This window comes from Silurus meridionalis, chromosome 17, assembly GCF_014805685.1.
Source record: "Silurus meridionalis isolate SWU-2019-XX chromosome 17, ASM1480568v1, whole genome shotgun sequence".
Classification (NCBI taxonomy): Eukaryota; Metazoa; Chordata; class Actinopteri; order Siluriformes; family Siluridae; genus Silurus; species Silurus meridionalis.
The window spans coordinates 2,028,101-2,046,192 of NC_060900.1; the positions used below are offsets into that span (position 1 = coordinate 2,028,101).

General features: G+C 39.8%; 3 protein-coding genes and 1 long non-coding RNA gene across 6 annotated transcripts in view; 3 read left to right on the forward strand and 1 right to left on the reverse strand.

Moving 5' to 3' along the window:
* LOC124399630 overlaps nucleotides 1-1,448 on the reverse strand; it is a 7,121-nt gene extending 5,673 nt beyond the window's left edge. The window contains exon 1 of the long non-coding RNA XR_006928264.1: nucleotides 1,168-1,448. This is a non-coding gene — a long non-coding RNA (uncharacterized LOC124399630). The remainder of the gene's footprint in view (nucleotides 1-1,167) is intronic.
* LOC124399628 overlaps nucleotides 1-2,314 on the forward strand; it is a 4,599-nt gene extending 2,285 nt beyond the window's left edge. The window contains exons 1-2 of one of the 2 annotated variants that reach the window (XM_046870699.1): nucleotides 913-1,150; nucleotides 1,456-2,314. In XM_046870699.1, coding sequence (XP_046726655.1) covers nucleotides 1,093-1,150; nucleotides 1,456-2,159 — 762 coding nt within the window. In that variant the 5' untranslated portion in view covers nucleotides 913-1,092 and the 3' untranslated portion in view covers nucleotides 2,160-2,314. Of the gene's footprint in view, nucleotides 1-912; nucleotides 1,151-1,455 lie in introns of those variants that run through there. The other variant, XM_046870700.1, reaches the window with a different exon arrangement.
* tgoln2 (trans-golgi network protein 2) lies at nucleotides 2,228-4,761 on the forward strand. Its single transcript, XM_046870883.1, has 5 exons — nucleotides 2,228-2,272; nucleotides 2,384-2,396; nucleotides 2,538-3,079; nucleotides 3,192-3,275; nucleotides 4,078-4,761. Exons 1-5 carry the CDS (start codon nucleotides 2,228-2,230, stop codon nucleotides 4,078-4,080), a joined length of 687 nt encoding a protein of 228 aa, XP_046726839.1. The 3' UTR covers nucleotides 4,081-4,761.
* Nucleotides 4,762-9,656: 4,895 nt separating this feature from the next.
* On the forward strand, nucleotides 9,657-17,823 carry stambpb (STAM binding protein b). Of its 2 annotated transcripts, XM_046870692.1 has the most exons (11): nucleotides 9,657-9,829; nucleotides 11,652-11,875; nucleotides 13,100-13,175; nucleotides 13,287-13,382; nucleotides 13,938-14,328; nucleotides 14,538-14,606; nucleotides 15,014-15,138; nucleotides 15,230-15,367; nucleotides 15,460-15,572; nucleotides 15,671-15,770; nucleotides 17,325-17,823. In XM_046870692.1, the coding sequence occupies exons 2-11, from the start codon at nucleotides 11,673-11,675 to the stop codon at nucleotides 17,379-17,381; spliced, it is 1,368 nt and encodes a 455-aa protein (XP_046726648.1). In that variant the 5' UTR covers nucleotides 9,657-9,829; nucleotides 11,652-11,672; the 3' UTR covers nucleotides 17,382-17,823. The 2 variants fall into 2 exon arrangements, with proteins under 2 accessions (XP_046726648.1, XP_046726649.1); XM_046870693.1 differs by lacking the exon at nucleotides 14,538-14,606.
* Nucleotides 17,824-18,092: the final 269 nt, after the last annotated feature.

The window sequence follows — 18,092 nt, forward strand, 5'->3', positions numbered from 1 at the left end:
TTCCTCTACACAAGACAACCGATGATCTAAAGCACATTAAGAAGGCAAGACAAGTCACAAATAAACTCTTGAGAAGACACACCAGTGAGCTGAAAACCATTCCAGGTGACGGCCTCGTGAATCTCATGAGAGAAATCCATGAGTCATCAAACGCTTAATGTTACTTTGGACAATCTAAAATATAAAACATACTGATGTCTTCAGTATTGATGTTAAAAATAATCAATATAAAAATAAACAAAACAAACAAACACAGAAGAAGTTTTGTCCAAACGTAACACTTGAGCGGTACTGTACATCAGTTTTGTCTATTAATGCATTTATTCACAATTTACTATTAACTATTTACTATTAATAATTTATAAATAAAATCTTTTCATTTTTTTAAATTCTTCCTTCCACTATTATTACTACTATTACAATTAACGTAATGAATAAATACATGAATTATTGTTACAACAAACAAATTAATAGTCGCTATTAAACTGTAAAAATTACTTTAACAAACTATTACTGTTCTAGTTAAAATAAACAAATAAATAAACTCAGCGTTAATTGTGCTCATTAAATTACACTATTAAAATAATAATAATGCTAAAATAATAATGACAAATTTCTAAATTATAAATAAGAAAAAAAAATCTTAAACAGCTCTAAATAATTTATTCATGTATTGTTTTGAGGTGGAGATTATTTAAATATATATATAAATATTTAATATTGTATTTTTCTAAATATATAATATATATATTGTGTAAATAATATATGTATTATTCTATATTATATGATATATTATATTTTGTAATTTTTTACTGCATTTCCAAAACATAATAAAATAAAAAAAGTTTTGTGAAAAAAAAAAATTCAGTAAATGTAAATTGGCGGTGACGTAGAAAACCACGCCCCCGACTACCGCCTCAAACCCGGAAGTTGGTGACGTTGCACCTTCGACTGAACCTAACGATTCCGCGCTTACGTTTTTTTGCTCGTCTTGTTTTTCCTTTACTCAGAAGTGTTTATATATTTATACACATTTTATTTATTTACTGTTTACGTTGTTTTTCCGTCGTGTGTCTCTTAAAAAAGTCACAAATGCGCCTCCTGTTAACGTCGGTGTTGTTGCTGTGTGTTTGTGTGTTCATGGTGAAAGGTAAGAAACTCACATACCTGATTCTGAATCTCACAGGACTCGTTACTCACCACAGAAGTGCACCAGAAAGCCTAGTGGTTTCTTTTTTCTCCTCCACTGGTCTGTTTTTTTGTGTTTGGTGTAAACAGTATCTGTGATGGTTTGTGCTTTGCTTCTGGAATCTTCTTTGTACTGCAGTGATTTTTCTTAGAAACTCTGTATTGAATGTAAATATGTTTGCTCTTGAAGTTTCCACAGAAAAATTACCAGGTGTTTTGTTCAGAGGAATAAAATGATATCTGGGATAACTGCCAACTTTTTTCCAGGTGGCGTGATTCGACATGAAACCGTGGAAACTGAGACCGGTGTCCAATCAGAGACCGGAGGGGATGTGACAACTGGCGAATCAGGGACCGAGACCAGAGCCCAGAGCAAGAAAGACCCGGATGAAAACAAAGAAGTGACCACCCAGACAGGCAAAGATACAAACAAGATGACCGTCCAGACAGAGAAAAAGAGCAAAGTCCCTGTCCAGGATGAAAAGAGCAAGACGTCCGAATTGACAGATCTAAAAACTGTTCAGACTGAGGAAAATAAAGGAAAGACTGACATCCAGACTGTTGGTAAGGACAAAGCAACCAGCATGACTGACAACAAGAAGATCAAAGCCCAGCCAGTAGATGCTGCACCTGATGCAGAAAAGGAGATTACCAATAACCCTGAAGATCAACTGAATAAAGAACAACAAAACAACGCAGAGAAGGATGTAAAGCAAGGGGAAGAGGGTAACGCTGTGGAGGAGGGAGATGGTAAGGAAGTCGGAAAGGGAACTGTTAAGGAAGATGGAAAAAGTAAAGCTGTGGAAGAGGGAGATGGTGTGAAAGGTGGAGATGATAAAACTGTGGCTGGGGGAGAGGGTGAGGAACTTGGAGATGGTAAAACTGTGACTGGGGGAGATAAGAAGGAACTTGGAGATGGTAAAACTGTGACTGGGGAGATGAGAAGGAACTTGGAGATGGTAAAACTGTGACTGGGGGAGATGAGAAGGAACTTGGAGATGGTAAAACTGTGACTGGGGAGATGAGAAGGAACTTGGAGATGGTAAAACTGTGGCTGGGGAAGATGAGAAGGAACTTGGAGATGGTAAAACTGTGGCTGGGGGAGATGAGAAGGAACTTGGAGATGATAAAACTGTGGCTGGGGAGATGAGAAGGAACTCGGAGATGGTAAAACTGTGGCTGGGGAGATGAGAAGGAACTCGGAGATGGTAAAACTGTGGCTGGGGAGATGAGAAGGAACTCGGAGATGGTAAAACTGTGGCTGGGGAGATGAGAAGGAACTCGGAGATGGTAAAACTGTGGCTGGGGGAGATGAGAAGGAACTCGGAGATGGTAAAACTGTGGCTGAGGAGAGGGTGAGGAACTCGGAGATGGTAAAACTGTGGCTGAGGGAAAGGGTGAGGAACTCGGAGATGGTAAAACTGTGGCTGAGGGAGAGGGTGAGGAACTCGGAGATGGTAAAACTGTGGCTGAGGGAGAGGATGAGGAACTTGGAGATGGTAAAACTGTAGCTGGGGGAGAGGATGAGGAACTCGGAGATGGTAAAACTGTGGCTGAGGGAGATGATGAGGAACTCGGAGATGGTAAAACTGTGGCTGAGGGAGATGATGAATTCGGAGATGATGAATTCGGAGACGTTAAAACCGTGGCTGGGGGAGATGATGAGGAATTCGGAGGTAGTAACATTGGGGTTAGGGGAGATGTACATCGTGGGGTGATGAATGACGATGATGACGATGTTGAAAATGATTACGAGGAATTTTCTCTGGAGAAGAAACAGGTCATGTTTAACCCTTCGAAGGAGGCCGAGAGCAGTCACTTCTTCGCCTACCTCGTCTCCACCGCTCTGCTGGTGGCCATCATGTACATCGGATACCACAACAAGCGCAAGGTTAGTCCCGTTTTCGGTTCTCTTTCAGCTTCTACTTTCCTTCACGCTGATGTCACGCCTTCAGTCACTACTATTTCTGTTGTTATAAACTCTGACCTGGTCTTTCTTTCAGATCTTTGCTTTTCTGCTTGAGGGCAGAAGGGGGAAGTACTCACGGAGACCCAAAACATCAGACTATCAGAAACTTGATCATCATGTGAGTATTAAAGGATTAAATATTTTATTAAATCGGATTAAAGACCAGTCAGCAGCTCTGCTTTAAACTCACACTCCGTTCACTTAACCATGTGTAATGTCACAAGTTCTGTCAACTGGGAACTGAGGAGACCACTTGCTGATGTTTCGGAGGAGAAATGTTGTGCCTGATACAAGGTTCTAATTGCTAAACAGGTCTGGGTGTCCTGTCTCAAACACTATATGCAAGGTCAGAAAGTGTTCTTTTTGCATTCCGCGTTCAGATTGGCCACAGGGTGTTGAGTTCTGGGTGGCATTGTCTCTCTCAAACACTACATGCAAGTTCTTCCCTGAAAAAGACGTTTTCTGTAGGAAAGCTGCCCATTCCACAGGCACTAATGCACCACCACCATACCATCAGAGATGCAGCTTTTTGAACTGAGCACTGATCACAGGCTGGATAGTCCCCCTCCTCTTCATTCCGTAGGATGTAGTGTTCATGGTTTTCAAAAAGAAAACTTCGATTCTTCTGACCACAGAACAGAAAGGATGGTGGTGTTTCTGGATCATGTTCACGCATGCCTTCTTCTTTGAAGGATTTAACCAGCATTTGTGGATGACATGGAGAACTGTGTTTACTGGAAATGATTTCTGTAGGTGTTAATGAGTCCATGCAGGGGGCGTGATTTCCATTAACAATCATGATTGTATAAATGCAGAGCCGCCTGTGGGGTGGGATCAGTGGCCCAGTTCCTGAGCATTAAGTGGTGGTGATGACGTTGATTATGAAATGTTTTGTGTGTGTGTGTGTGTGTGTTTTGCAGTGATGGATCATTAACTCATCCCGATTCTCCGCGGTGATTCTGCAGGATCGAGCTGCGACTTCAAACACTCAACCCGGTCCTTCTTCTCGTCGTGTTTTGTTTGGTGAAGGTTCAGCATGATTGACGGTTGCTCGTGTGTTTCCTGTTCTCCTCCTGTCCGTCCTCAAACAGGTTTTCGTGTAATGCCGATTACGACACTAACGCTTTCGGGTTCATCTTTTTTTTTTCGGTTTGGTTTACGTGCGCTTGATTTATAGGTGTATATTGGGGTTTGTTCTTTCATGGTAGAAAGGGGGAGATGGGCGAGATGTGCTTCAAAAGAGAAGCGTAGAAAATTGAGGAATTGTTTCTGAAGTGAACGGCTTTGCGCAGGCCGGGACGTGGCAATGTGCGATAGCAGCACGTAGACCTCATAAAGCTTTGTTTAAAAGAAAAAACACATCTCTGCCGTTCAACCCTATATTATTATTATTATTATTATTATTATTATTATTATTATTAATCTTTTTTTTTTTTTTTTTTTGTCTAAGCCAGCTTCAGACACATCACGTGTGCAATGATGTGAAAATAAGGTGTGTTAAGAAGCACATGTGGAGAGATTCAGCTAATTATTTACTGCTCTGTTACACTGGGTTAGTGTGTGTGTGTGTGTGTGTGTGTGTGTGTGTGTGTGTGTGTGTGTGTGTGTGTGTAAAAAAAGAAAGTCTCAGGGTGTAAAGTCCTGCTCTAAAGCGGACACACAACCCTGCTCTCTACTGACCACTACAGGTTAATCTTTTTTTTTTTTTTTTTTAATTTAATTAATTTAATTTACGCTAATTATTTGTGATTGCGGTTTCGTTAAGTCCTGCAGATACAAAACGATGCACCAAAAGATCTGAATCTGAGGAGAACCCGAAGCTCCTATGGAAGAAGAGGAGCGAAGAACCAGCAGCTTCGACACTGTAGAAACACGTAGAGTTTTTGTAGTTTATCAGTTGAAGTATCATATCGGTGCTGCTTGAATCTGTGTGTGTGTGTGTGTGTGTGTGTGTGTGTGTGATGTCGAGGCTCGTGTTTGAATGTAAACAACGATTTGACTTTACACAGCCATATGATGATGATGATGATGATGATGAAGCACGTTTGCGGGTGAACCACTGATTCAGGACTCGGATTTCTATCTTTAATTCTATTTTCTGTAGATGATTGAAGTTATTTTTTTTGTCACGTCATTAAAAACGAGAGATATATAAATATATATATATAATGATGTCAGGTTCCATTCTATAAAAGACTTCACACAATTGTTTTGAATATCAGATAGAAAATATGAAAGTTTTTCTCTCTGCTCTGTTTTTCTTTTTTTTTTTTTCATTGAATCCTTTGTTACTTTATGATTGTTTTTTGGATAAAATATAAATAAAATTATTCCTTGAGGTTTTTTTTTTTTTCTCTCACACACACACACACACACACTGACCCCAGTTCAAAAGTATTGGGACACACTTGTATAGGACGTCTTTGAAAGTGGAATCGTGAATATTTCCTTTTGTTAAATTAGGAGACTCGAAACATGGTCCAGCATGACAAGGCTTCTGTTCACAAATCCACCTCACCATCTCACCTCACCATCTCACCTCACCATCTCACCCAATCAGAACACACTTGTGGCTGAATGAGTCGCTGCAAAATCTAGTGGAACATCTTTCTAGAAGAGTGAAGGTTCACAGTAAATGGGAACTAAATGTGGAATAAGATGTTCAGGAAGAAGCACATACAAAGCTCAGGTGTCCTCATACTTCTGTCCTTATAGCGTGATAAGATCTTTTACTCTCCACTTGGTTCAGTCACATATAAGTAAAAACATAATAATTTTTATATCAATTTCAACTGATGAACTATTTATAGCTGCTATAAAGTTATAAAGCTGATTTGCAGCACATTAAATTATCCTAATTTCTTTGTATTTAGAGAAAATTTGGATTAATTCTTAAATTGAAAAGAGCACCAACAAACAAACAAATAAAATAAAACAAATAAAAGGCATGTATTTATTTATGCTCTTTTTATTGGCCAAAATGTGTGTATATAAATATTCTGTAAGAGTGTACTTGTTTTCTGCACAATGACAATAATCGGATTTCATCCAATCTCTCATCCAACTCAGAATTAATTTTTACACACACACACACACACACACACACACAGAACAAGGAACTTGCTTCTGTGTACAAAAATATTTATGATTTTCGGATTTTACACTTCTTATATACAGACACGTGCAGGTGGGAAATAATGCACGGGAATTGTGATATCAAATAATGTACAAATATACATTTAAAGTTATAAAAATGGGATTAGATTTCATACCGGATTGTTGTATTTAAGTAATTAAATTCATAAAAAAAAACACCAACAAAAAGGTTAGCATTGATGAAAATCCAAACTTAACCACAAGATGGCGCTGTACAATGAACTCAGCCTTCATTTACGCCTTATTTGGGGACATGATTTCCCCCAAATCAAATATAAATAAAACCAGTCAAGGGATGTTCATTGTTTATTTATTTGCTGTAATAAAAAAAAAGACATTAGAATGTATAGTTTTATAAACCATTCAACAACAAATGACAGATTAATGCAGTTCAATTCATAATCTAGCCTTTTTTTTATCATCATCTTTTGTTATTTATTTAAAGATGTATAAAGTCCATCTCTATGTCACTGGGTTGTTTTCTTATTATTTACCTTTGAAGATGGACATGGTACAGCTTTTCTGCAGGCAACTAGAAAGACAAAATAACGAAAAACGATTGATAAAGTTTACAATTCAATCACAGACAAAATATTTACATCAGAAGAAACTGCTGCAGGAGATTTATTACACTGCTAAGATTCCTTATCTTCATCTACATCCTCAGCCAGATTCTGTAAAATGACAATTCTGTCTAATGTAGAAAAGGAGAAAAAGGGGTGCATTATATGCATCATACATCTATAGGCCTCCCTGTATTTTCCATTTCTGTCACAGCAGAAGTGTGTTCTCTTCATCCTCCAATGCAAATAGGTGAGGATGCTCAGAGATACTCAGTGTATATTCTCAAACAAATACAACTAATAAAGACATCAGGAACATCTAAGACTGTTAGAAATAAGATTTACAGTATAGTAAAATAGTCCTGCATAATGCAGAAGTGAAACAATGACTGTAAAATGCATTTTAAATGGTGACTGTTGGTTTCATTTATTAAACCCTGATAAAAAAAACTGTAAAACATCAATAAATCATAAGTAATAATATCCTACATTTTACTAATCCACTTGTGTTGGTATCTGAGTCTGACAAACTGCCCCCTGGAATCCCACTGATCACAGGTGGACCCTCACCTGTTTCACACGCCTTCTTCCTATTGGTTAGAATCGAAAGTAAATGACACGCCTTCAGTAACAGTTTGGAAAGTTTCGTTAAATTAATAAACTAATACAAAAATAAATTCTACGCCATATAATATATATATATATAATTTTGTGTCTATATATTTAGCCAAATAAATTAGTAGCCAATCATCTACACTACTACAGTAATATTAAGAGATTTATGGAGCCATTTAGGGAGATTTTATGGAGCCAAAATAATTTTGCATCACAATCAGAAGAGAAAATATTTTATTTATAATTTCATAAACTCACGCAATTATTCAGGTTTTTTTTTTTTAAGCTAAGCCAACTGTTCTTCTTTTACTGATGCAGCAGTATTATTATTTGTTGTTGTTGTTGTTGTTATAATGTGTTTATATTCCATTAACCATATACCTTTATTAGCTGATGCTGGATCTGTGATGATCACAAATGCTGAGCTCATAAAACTCGGAGCTACTAACCATAAAGACTGTAGAAGACTGTAGAAAGAACATCACTTATAATCTTATACTCCAGTGCTCATGTTAGTTCTCACTCTCCAGTGTTCTGTATTGTTGGAAGATTTATGATCAAACTCTTGATGTCACCCAGATGAGGATGGGTTCCCCTTTTGAGTCTGGTTCCTCTCAAGGTTTCTTCCTCAGAACATCTAAGGGAGTTTTTCCTTGCCACAGTCACCACGGCTGCTCATCAGGGATAAACACACACCGTTCACCTTAACTGTTGATTTGTGTAAAGCTGCTTTGAGACAATGTCTGTTGTAAAAAGCGCTATAGAAATAAACTTGACTTGACTTGACTTTATTAGCGTTTCTTAGATCAGAAATAAAATTTTCAAAACTACCTGTTCCTCCACGTCATGTAGTCACACGTGCACATCATATAAAAACATTTCTTGTCGCTTTGATTAAATTACGAACGAATCATTTAATGGATTGTGTACGAGTGTCTGCTGTTTCCTACATGATCAGTCGTTCATGTTGATCAAAATATATTCTACTGGTTTCACCTGAATAGTTTTAACCCCCAAAACATCTCAGCATCAGTTCACTGTATACGTCATCGAATGCAAAATGATTAAACCAGTCGTCAGAATCTGTCATCTAACATCAGAACTGTCAGTCATCACATGATCTGTATCTGTTACACACACTACGGCTGTTCTATATTGTACACAGTTCTATAGTAAACTCTTTATCATACCTGACGCACAATTCTGTCATTTGCACTTCCATGCACTCTCACACTCTGTGTACATCACTGATCTGTCATATAATCTGTATCCCTATTTACTACTCATACTGTCTGTTCTGTCTCACATCGTCTGTTTTGTCTCGTAGAGTCCAAGCTGAATGTAGAGTGTTTTTATGTCTGTACTTTGAGAGTCACTAACAGCTGGAACCAAATTCCTTGTGTGTGTCAACACACTTAGCCTGTAAACCTGATTCTGATTCTAAACGTGTTGAATTAATGAATTGTGCAGATTGTCACTAATGAAGTCGAGGGAACGGCATCAGATCAACCAATGATCAACCAGTTCTCTAAAACAGGTCAAAGGTGAATCTGGTGAATCTTCAGTTTGAGACTGAATACAGACAAAACACAGGATTATACATTCTGAAAATCGAACAAATAAGAAACAAACGCACACGTGTACAGGAAAAGTGTGAATCCTGTTACAATCAATATAAATCAATTATCCAATCAAATACATAAATTTGTGCTGAAATTTAGATGATAAACAGAAGGAGGTCATATTTTGTGCATTTTCAGTCTCTGTGATCTAAAACCATCGTTTATATCAAGAAACACTGAAACTGGGCAGCGTCACACTGAGAACACGACGAAACTTTTTTGACGATCGTGTTTGTGCACTTTTCGTTCTGATGGGTATGTAGGAATGAGATGTTCACTGACACAAACTTTACTTTTGAGAGATGAACTGAGGGTTTTGAGAAAAGTTCAGGCTTTCGCAGAAGAAATCCAGTGTGTTTGTACATAATATTTGGAGGAAAATGCACGCACTGGTGTATTAATATTAAGGATGATTTGAGAAAACGCTCCAAAGCGACTGAAAAACTGTAAAAAAACAAAAAAACAAAAACAAAAACAAAAACTCCAAATCAGTTTTACGGAAGTAGCTCGCTTTTTCTACTTCCGCCTTCCGTTTCCATGGTGACTCCTGAAATCGGCGATCCATTGAAAATGTCTGTTTGTACTCGCCGTGCGCGCGCATTGACTCTGGGTTACATTTAACCCAAATTCATCTCAGGCACTTTGGAGCTAATAAACAAAACGGGGAGTAAACTAGTGTGTGTTTAATCAGCCGAGAGTTCAGGGTCTATGTGACGGTAAGTGAATCTTGTTTTCTGGAATCCACCCTCTGGAGCAGAATCAGGAAGTGATGAGGTTTTTTCTGGAAAACATCACCAGTGTGTTTATCATGGGACGCTGTTCTGCTTGATTTTATTATTTCATATAATTATTAAAAAACAGAATGGAAAGATTTTTAATATAATGTTTTATAGCTAATGAGCTGTTCGGCTTAGCATTAGCTCTGCTAGCTGCTTAGCGTTAGCCGCTCGTATAGAGAAGCTAGCTAAGCTCAAGAGTTCACTGGGTTTGTTTTTATATTTATGTCTATTTACATTGTTTATAAAGATAAAAGTTCGAAATTTGAGATAATTTGAGATAAAATAAAATATACACACGTTATAGCAGCACTAGATAGCAATTATTTTACCCGAAAAGGTTTATTTGAACATTGGAGTTGGACTGATCCCAAATGGCAGAGCGAAGTGCACTACATAGGCACTAGAAGCCTTTAATATGCACACTATGTAGTGTACATCCCTTAGCTGTGAGAGGGGATTTGGGACTCGGCCAGCTCCCATGCCTTTTAAAGTTTGTCTAAATGGTTTTTTTTATATTTATATAATTTGGTTATAAATGTATTACAACCAAATTGTATTTTATTTCCTTTTTTTTTAAATTATAACGATAAATAAAATTTTGCAATAGTAAACACCTTGCCCTAGCGAAAGGGTTGAATTCTCCATTCTGATTGGCTAGGATGTTTTTATTTTTAAATCTGATTGGTCAGAAGATGTTCTTCATTCTGGTCAGCTGTTCAGTTTTTCTTTTGTATTGACCAGACTGTGATCTTTATTCTGATTTGGTATTCTGAATTCCACATTCTGATTTGCCAGCACGTGTTGAATTCTGCGTTCTGATTGGTCAGAAATTGTTCATGCAGATTGGTCAGAAGGGTTTTAATTGTTCGTTCTGATCGGTCAGCGGGTGTCGAATTCTCCATTCTGATTGGCTGAAAGATATTTAAATTCTGATAGGTCAGAAAGTGTTCTTTTTGCATTCCGCGTTCAGATTGGCCACAGGGTGTTGAATTCTCCATCCTGATTGGTCAAACGGTATTTTAAGTTTAATTCCGATAGGTCAGAAGGTTTTCTCCATTTTAAATGGTCAGAAGGTGTTCAATAGTTCTCTATATCCCAGGGTTTTGTTCCTGCGCTTTTTAATGCCGGTTATTGTTTAATTTTAACAATCATCATGCTGAGGTCTTGTTTAAAGGACATGCGAATGGAGTGGAAAATAATCCTCCCGAGTGTTAACTGTAAATCCGTAGTTCACTGCACCATTGTGGATCATTTCCTGTAAGGGCACAATTCTGGGTTTTGATGATGATGACTTACTGTATGGACGAACACACGTGTGCGCATGAGAGACTGTGCACTCGGAGTGATTCACATTTTCTTTCTCCAACTTCCTGGAATGTGTTTTGCAAAATGGCCCTGATAAAACAACGGCCCACATTCAGTCTCACGCTCAAATACTGACAATGTTCCCTTTTGTACAGACGCTAGTCTTCTTATGTTCCCTATTTAGCATTGTGTGTGTGTGTGTGTGTGTGTGTGTGTGTGTGTGTGACCACCTTTTTGCTCATTTGGTCCAGAATAACGAGATTAGTCTCTCTATTCTGTGTAATAAAAAGTAGAAGGTGAAATATAATTGTTTATAGGGGTGTGCGATGTGACAAAAATATCGTATCACGATACCTGAAAACATCATCGATGCATAATGAGGGATAGCGTAATCACTTCTCTGTGTGTGTGTGTGTGTGTGTGTGTGTGTGTGTGTGTGTGTGTGTGTACGCAGGTGAGGCGCTGAGTGTCGGCCATGTTGGATCACGCTGACGTGAGTTTAAGCCCGGAGGAGCGAGTGCGTGCTCTCACTAAGAAGGGCAGCGCGGTGGAGGTGAACGAGGCGGTGCCTGTCCGCCGATACTTTCGTTCGGGGATGGAGATGATCCGCATGGCGCACATCTACGCCGAGGAGGCCAACCTGGAGCATGCCTTCGTCCTCTACAACAAATACATCACGTAAAAACACACTCGCACACGCCTGCATTACTTTACACCTGCACCTTCAAACGAGTGCTCGCGCAATATCGCACACACACGCTCTTACACGCGCACTTCAATCGCACACTCACATTCTCACACACACTTACACAAACACCCGCAAACATGCGCTCACACAGTCTCACACCTTCACACATGCTCGCATTCTTACACACACGTTTTACACACCTTCAAACATGTGCTCTCGCACGCTTTCGCACAACCTCACACAAGCTCGCATTCTCACGCATACTTTTAATCTCATGTACTTTCTCTCAAACTCTCTCGCACACTCTCTCTTACACACTTTCTCACACTTTTCCTCTCACACACTTTTCTCTTCGCACTCTCTCTCATGCACTCTCTCTCTCCCACACTTTCACACACTTTCTCTCTTACACACTTTCTCACACTTTTCTCTCTCGCACTCTCTCTCTCTTCCACACTTTCACACACACTTTCACACTTTCACTCTTACACACTTTCTCACACTTTTCTCTCTCGCCTCTCTCTCTCTTCCACACTTTCACACACTTTCACACTTTCACTCTTACACACTTTCTCACACTTTTCTCTCTCGCACTCTCTCTCTCTTCCACACTTTCACACACACTTTCTCACACTTTTCTCTCGCACTCTCTCTCATGCACACTCTCTCTTGCACACACTTTCTCTCTCCCACACTTTCACACACTTTCTCTCTTACACACTTTCTCACACTTTTCTCTCTTGCACTCTCTCTCTCATGCACACTCTCTTGCACACACTTTCTCTCTCCACACTTTCACACACACTTTCACACACTTTCACACACTTTCTCTCTCCCACACTTTCATACACTTTCTCTCTCCCACACTTTCTCACACTTTTCTCTCACACACTCTCTCTTCCACACACTTTTCTCTCCTGCACACTCTCTCTCCCACTTTCTCTCACTCTTACACTGTTCTTATAAAACACTGCTCGGTTTATTACCAGTACAGTAACAGGTCATGATGTTATATCATTTGGAAACTTTTCTGTATAACTGCACTGTAGTGCTAAACAAATATTCTTCCTTTCAGTCATCCCCCCTTCCCAGTTTTCTTTCTTTCTTCTTTTTCTTCTCACATTTTGAAAATGTTTTTTTTTATTATACTTATATTTATACTACTCTCTCTCTCTCTCTCTCTCTCTCTCTCTCTCTCTCTCTCTCTCTCTCAGACTCTTTATTGAGAAACTCCCCAAACATCCCGAGTATAAGATATCCAACATCCCGGAGAAGAAGGACACTCTGAAGGTACCTTTCTATTCATTTTTCAGTTTCATGAATATTTGGGCTCGTTACACCTCAGGACATGCAGTAATACTGTGTGTGTGTGTGTGTGTGTGTGTGTGTGTGTCCATGCAGAAACTGAAGGAGATAGCATTTCCTCAGGCTGAGGAACTGAAGAAATGTCTGCTGAAGAGATATGAGAGAGAGTACGCAGAGTATCTCATTAAAAAGGTTTGTCACACCTGAGATGCTGAAGCACTTCCTGTTTATTTCCTGCTTCCTTTGTGTTCCTTTTTTTACTGCTGAATAAAATTCCAATAATACGTTTTCAAAATAAACCACCGCTTTTCCTACTGTGTGTTGAGATCTCCATTCTGATTGGTTGAAGGTATTTTATTTTTAGTTCTGATTAGTCAGATGTTCTGTGTTGTGATTGGTCAGACGGTTTTGAATTCTTTATTTTGATTGGTCAAGTGTTGAATTCCACATTCTAATTGGACAGAAGATGCTGCATTCTGGTTAGTCAGCAGCACTTCCTGTTTACTTCCTGCCTTTGTTTCTTTCTTTCTTCATTTTTTTTGTCCTTCCTTTCTTTTGCTTTGCAGATATTCTGTCTTTCCTCTGGTACTTTTTGTTTTGTTAAGTTTTTTTGTATTTTATTCTTCTTTTCTTTCTTCCTTCCTCCTTGATTTATTTTTCTCACTTCCTGAAGGTTTCGAAATTTTTAAGCTTGCATACTTTTATCGTGTGTGTGTGTGTGTGTGTGTGTGTGTGTGTGTGTGTTAGCGGGAGGAAGAGTCAGCAGTGCAGCGTGAGTTGGAGAGGCAGAAGGAGCTGGACCTGGAGAGGAGGCGTGTGGCGGAGCAGCAGAGGAGGCAGCAGGAGCAGCAGCAGTTCAGCGTGTTCGAGGAGATGATCCGGCGCCAGGAGCTGGAGCGAGAACGGCAGCGCGTCCTGAACGACTTCAGCGTTCCTGTCACTCCTCCCAAGCAGGCCCCCCTCATCCCTGGTGTCCAGGGCCCACCCCCGCCTTACTCTTCATCTCCTACACCACCCCTGAGCCCGGCATACCCTTCCACCGATCACAACGTGGCACCGCCACCGCCCACACCGAGTCCAGCTGTTCCTACATTCGATCGCTCACTCAAACCAGGCTCTCTGAGCAAATCAGGCAGCAGTAAGAGACTCGTTAATCAAACTATCACATCTCATCACACACACTTCCAACCACGCATCAAACCCTTACATCCGATCTTACTTGTGTCCTCCTCCATATTGAAGTTTAATCAGTTTTGCTGATTAATCAGCACAGATAGTTGATTGCTGGAACTATTGATTATTGGCAAACATTCATACTGATAGTTTTTCCTGGCTTCTTTTTTCCAGCTCCTCTGTTATTGTACAGTACGAGAGCGGCCTCTAGAGGCGAATCACTAATTCCACGTGCTGGTTCAGGTTAGCTCATATTGCATTAACTAAAGTTATCTAAAATATCATGAAAATTTACTTTTTAAAAAACTTTATTTAATGTTACACTTATTTTAAAGTGTTTACATAAATCAAAGTCATGCTTAAAATGGGCATCTTTAAATGTCTTTATAAAGTCCAGGGAATTAAAATTACATCATTTAAAATATACAAAATTTTTGCAATAAAGTTCAATACTATTTTACATACAGTACTTTTTTACTTTATACTTTATACTATAAGTACGATCTAACCTATGTATTGGTGACTTCCATAATTAGTTGACCTTTTAATATCAAGCCCTCTCATCTCAATCACCCTCTTCTCTAGTCTCACATCTGATCTCAATCACTCTCTTCTCTATGTCTCACATCTGATCCACATCTCCACTTCAGGTACGCCGGTGGACGGATTGCGGCAGGTCGCCGTCCCCGCGGAGCTCTGCACAAAGTTCCTTCAGCTGGCCAACAGCAACACGATGCGATCTGTGGAGACGTGTGGGATCCTCTGCGGGAAACTGGTACCGCTCCAAATCCCATTCTACACCCCACAATCCTAGCGTACAATCATTCCTCCAAACCGTGTGACCAGGTTTCTCTTTGCCTCTTCAGATGAGGAACGCGTTCACGGTGACCCACTTGATCGTCCCGAAGCAGTGCGGCGGTCCTGATTACTGCGACACGGAGAACGAGGAGGAGCTGTTTCTGGTGCAGGACCAGCACAACCTCATCACACTCGGCTGGATACATGTAAGTTTCCTGTACACCGTAACCGCAATTCACAAACTTATTAACTTAAATAATCCTCGCGAACGTTTTTATCGCTCTGTCTTTACCTTCAGACTCACCCGACCCAGACGGCCTTCCTCTCCAGCGTCGATCTTCACACTCACTGCTCCTACCAGCTGATGTTGCCCGAAGCCATCGCCATCGTCTGCTCACCCAAATTCAAGGAGTCGGTGCATCTCGCTGAGATAAATTGTACCGAACAAGCACATTTTAGACATGTCTGGGAGAGAATGTTCACCATGTTTTGTGTTTCATTTGTTTTAGGACCGGATACTTCAGGCTAACTGACTACGGCATGGAGGAGATCTCCACCTGCACACAGAAAGGCTTTCACCCTCACCCCAAAGAGCCCCCTCTCTTCAATGTAAGTATCCACTTAGCACTTGAAGCTAAGTCTGAGTACGTTGTAGTTGAAGTCTTGTCTTATAAAATGACCAACATTTCTGAGGTAAATGTTGACCTTCCCGAAAGATTTGCTTTAATTCTTGCCTCTGTGTGCAAGTTAGCATGTATTCGCTAGGTGTTAACTACCAGTTTTGATAATACGAGGTCATCTTCGGGAAGAGGGCGAAGGTCACAGGAGTCAAATTTGGCGAGTAGGGTGGAAGCGGAAGTGAGATCACGTTTCTCACGTGCGAAGAGAGATTTGTGACCAGGGCACACGTCAGAATAGCACCAGTTGCACTGTTCCCGATGCACACCGGACGATGTCCTTTGATATACCGACTTATGAAGGTCGGTGCTTCCTGTGACTGTGTGCAGCCCAGTGTTGCCATCTGTTGGTGTTACGAAGCTAGTCTCAAATTGTTTATACCACCTGGTGTATATATTATGAGGTCTTATGGATATTTTAACTCTCAATAGAATAAGTGCTTTGGTTAGTAGTTGATCAGTTTAATTTCAGGATTAAGGAACATTTCCATCGTTTTTTTTTTTTTTTTACAAACGCATCTGAGGTAAACGTATGCTAGTTTCCTAAATGCTGATCTTCTCAATCAAGCAGGCCGTTTTTTTTATGGTGGTCTAATCGTTGTTCGGAATCTTTTCTTAGCATTTTTTTCCCCACACATCACACAAACTTTGACAGCCGAGCTTGTTCAATGGTTCGCCTCAATCCTTAGCAAGTATCTTGGTTAGGAGTTTGACGTCTCATCGATGTCTCTCGGTAAAGCTCGTAGTTTGGTTAACGGTCGATGCTAAACGCCGTTATAGTGTTATTTCAGTCGTATGAAGTCTTCTTGTCGGTTTTTATCATCGATCCTGAGGTAAATGTTGACATTTGAGACATGTTTCCACTGCCAGCGTGACTTTTATAAAAGTATATGCGCTGCTTGATGCGTTTTCAGCATCTTTCATTCGATGTGGATATTTTTCAGTATAGCAGTTGATTCTCAGTGCCATTTAAGCCCAAAATAATTTTTTCCCCATAGGAATTTACATACATCTGAGGTAAATGTTGACGTTTCCAGCACTTTCTGTCTACTTTCTACTGCGTGTGACTTTATTAAGCTAGCATATTGCTGTTAATCGTCTACAAAGTGTTAATTTCGAGTGCTAAAGGCGAAGTGAAGCTACAATGTCATTTTAGACGTAGAAAAGTTTTTTTTTAAGGAATTTTCCAACACATCTGAGACAAATTACGTTCTGAATAGTTTTCTCCAGTTTCCAACATCCTTATGTGTATCCGCTGTAATGGGAAGTGTTACCTGAGTGGCTAAGATGTTGGACTTCTGATAGGAAGGTTGTGAGTTCAAATCCCAACACCACCAAGATGCATGAATTTGAGAATTGCTCTGGAAAACAGCACCTACGAATATGTAATATTTGTCAAATATTTCAACTGCTTAAATCTGTTTGTAAAACTCTTCATTGGCATCCATAATTTTACGTGTACCAGTAACATAATTTTTGGTTGTAGAACGGCAGCCATGTTGCGATCACAGAAGGCGCGGTGACCATGCTGGACCTGCGCTGATCGGCTCCAAGCGCGCTGCTACGAAGAGCTTTCGCCCCCCTGGACCGCAGCTGTAATCTTTTACCCTTAACACGCTACACAGACCAACGTCGGCTAGAAATTAGACGAACGTTTACTGACCAATCAGCATTTAGAGGTGGCGGGATTTCGTCAGAGCGGACGGCGGCGACCGTCTGCATGAAGCACTTTCGGAAAAAACGAGCGTTCGATGCACCCAAGAATGACGCATTTACCCCATCGGCCTGGACCACGAGGACTTACGCAGACGTCAGGACTCGGGATGGAGCAAGCATTGAGCTTTTCATTCATCAAGTAAATCGTGTTTGTGGTTCAGCATCATGTTGAAGATGGTGGTGATGTGTGTGTGTGTGTGTGTGTGTGTGTGAGACACTAATTGATTGATGTAAATAACATTAAATAGAACCCAGTGTTTTTAAACCTGCTTCCAGACTCTGTGTTTTTACTTCATCTCTACATTAAAAAGCAATAAATCCAGATATTGTGTGGGAAAAGGGAAAATATTCCATGATCTATAACAGCGTTGAATTCCTTTTGAACTTTTTTAAAATTTTTCATCTATTTATAGTTCTCAGACTTGCCTTTAACAAACCTTTTTCTCTTGAAGACTAAAAAATTTTGGCGAAATGTCCAGAACCTCTAACAATCAAATTGTAATCCCCGTTACTATAAATAGAATGCATTAGAATGAGT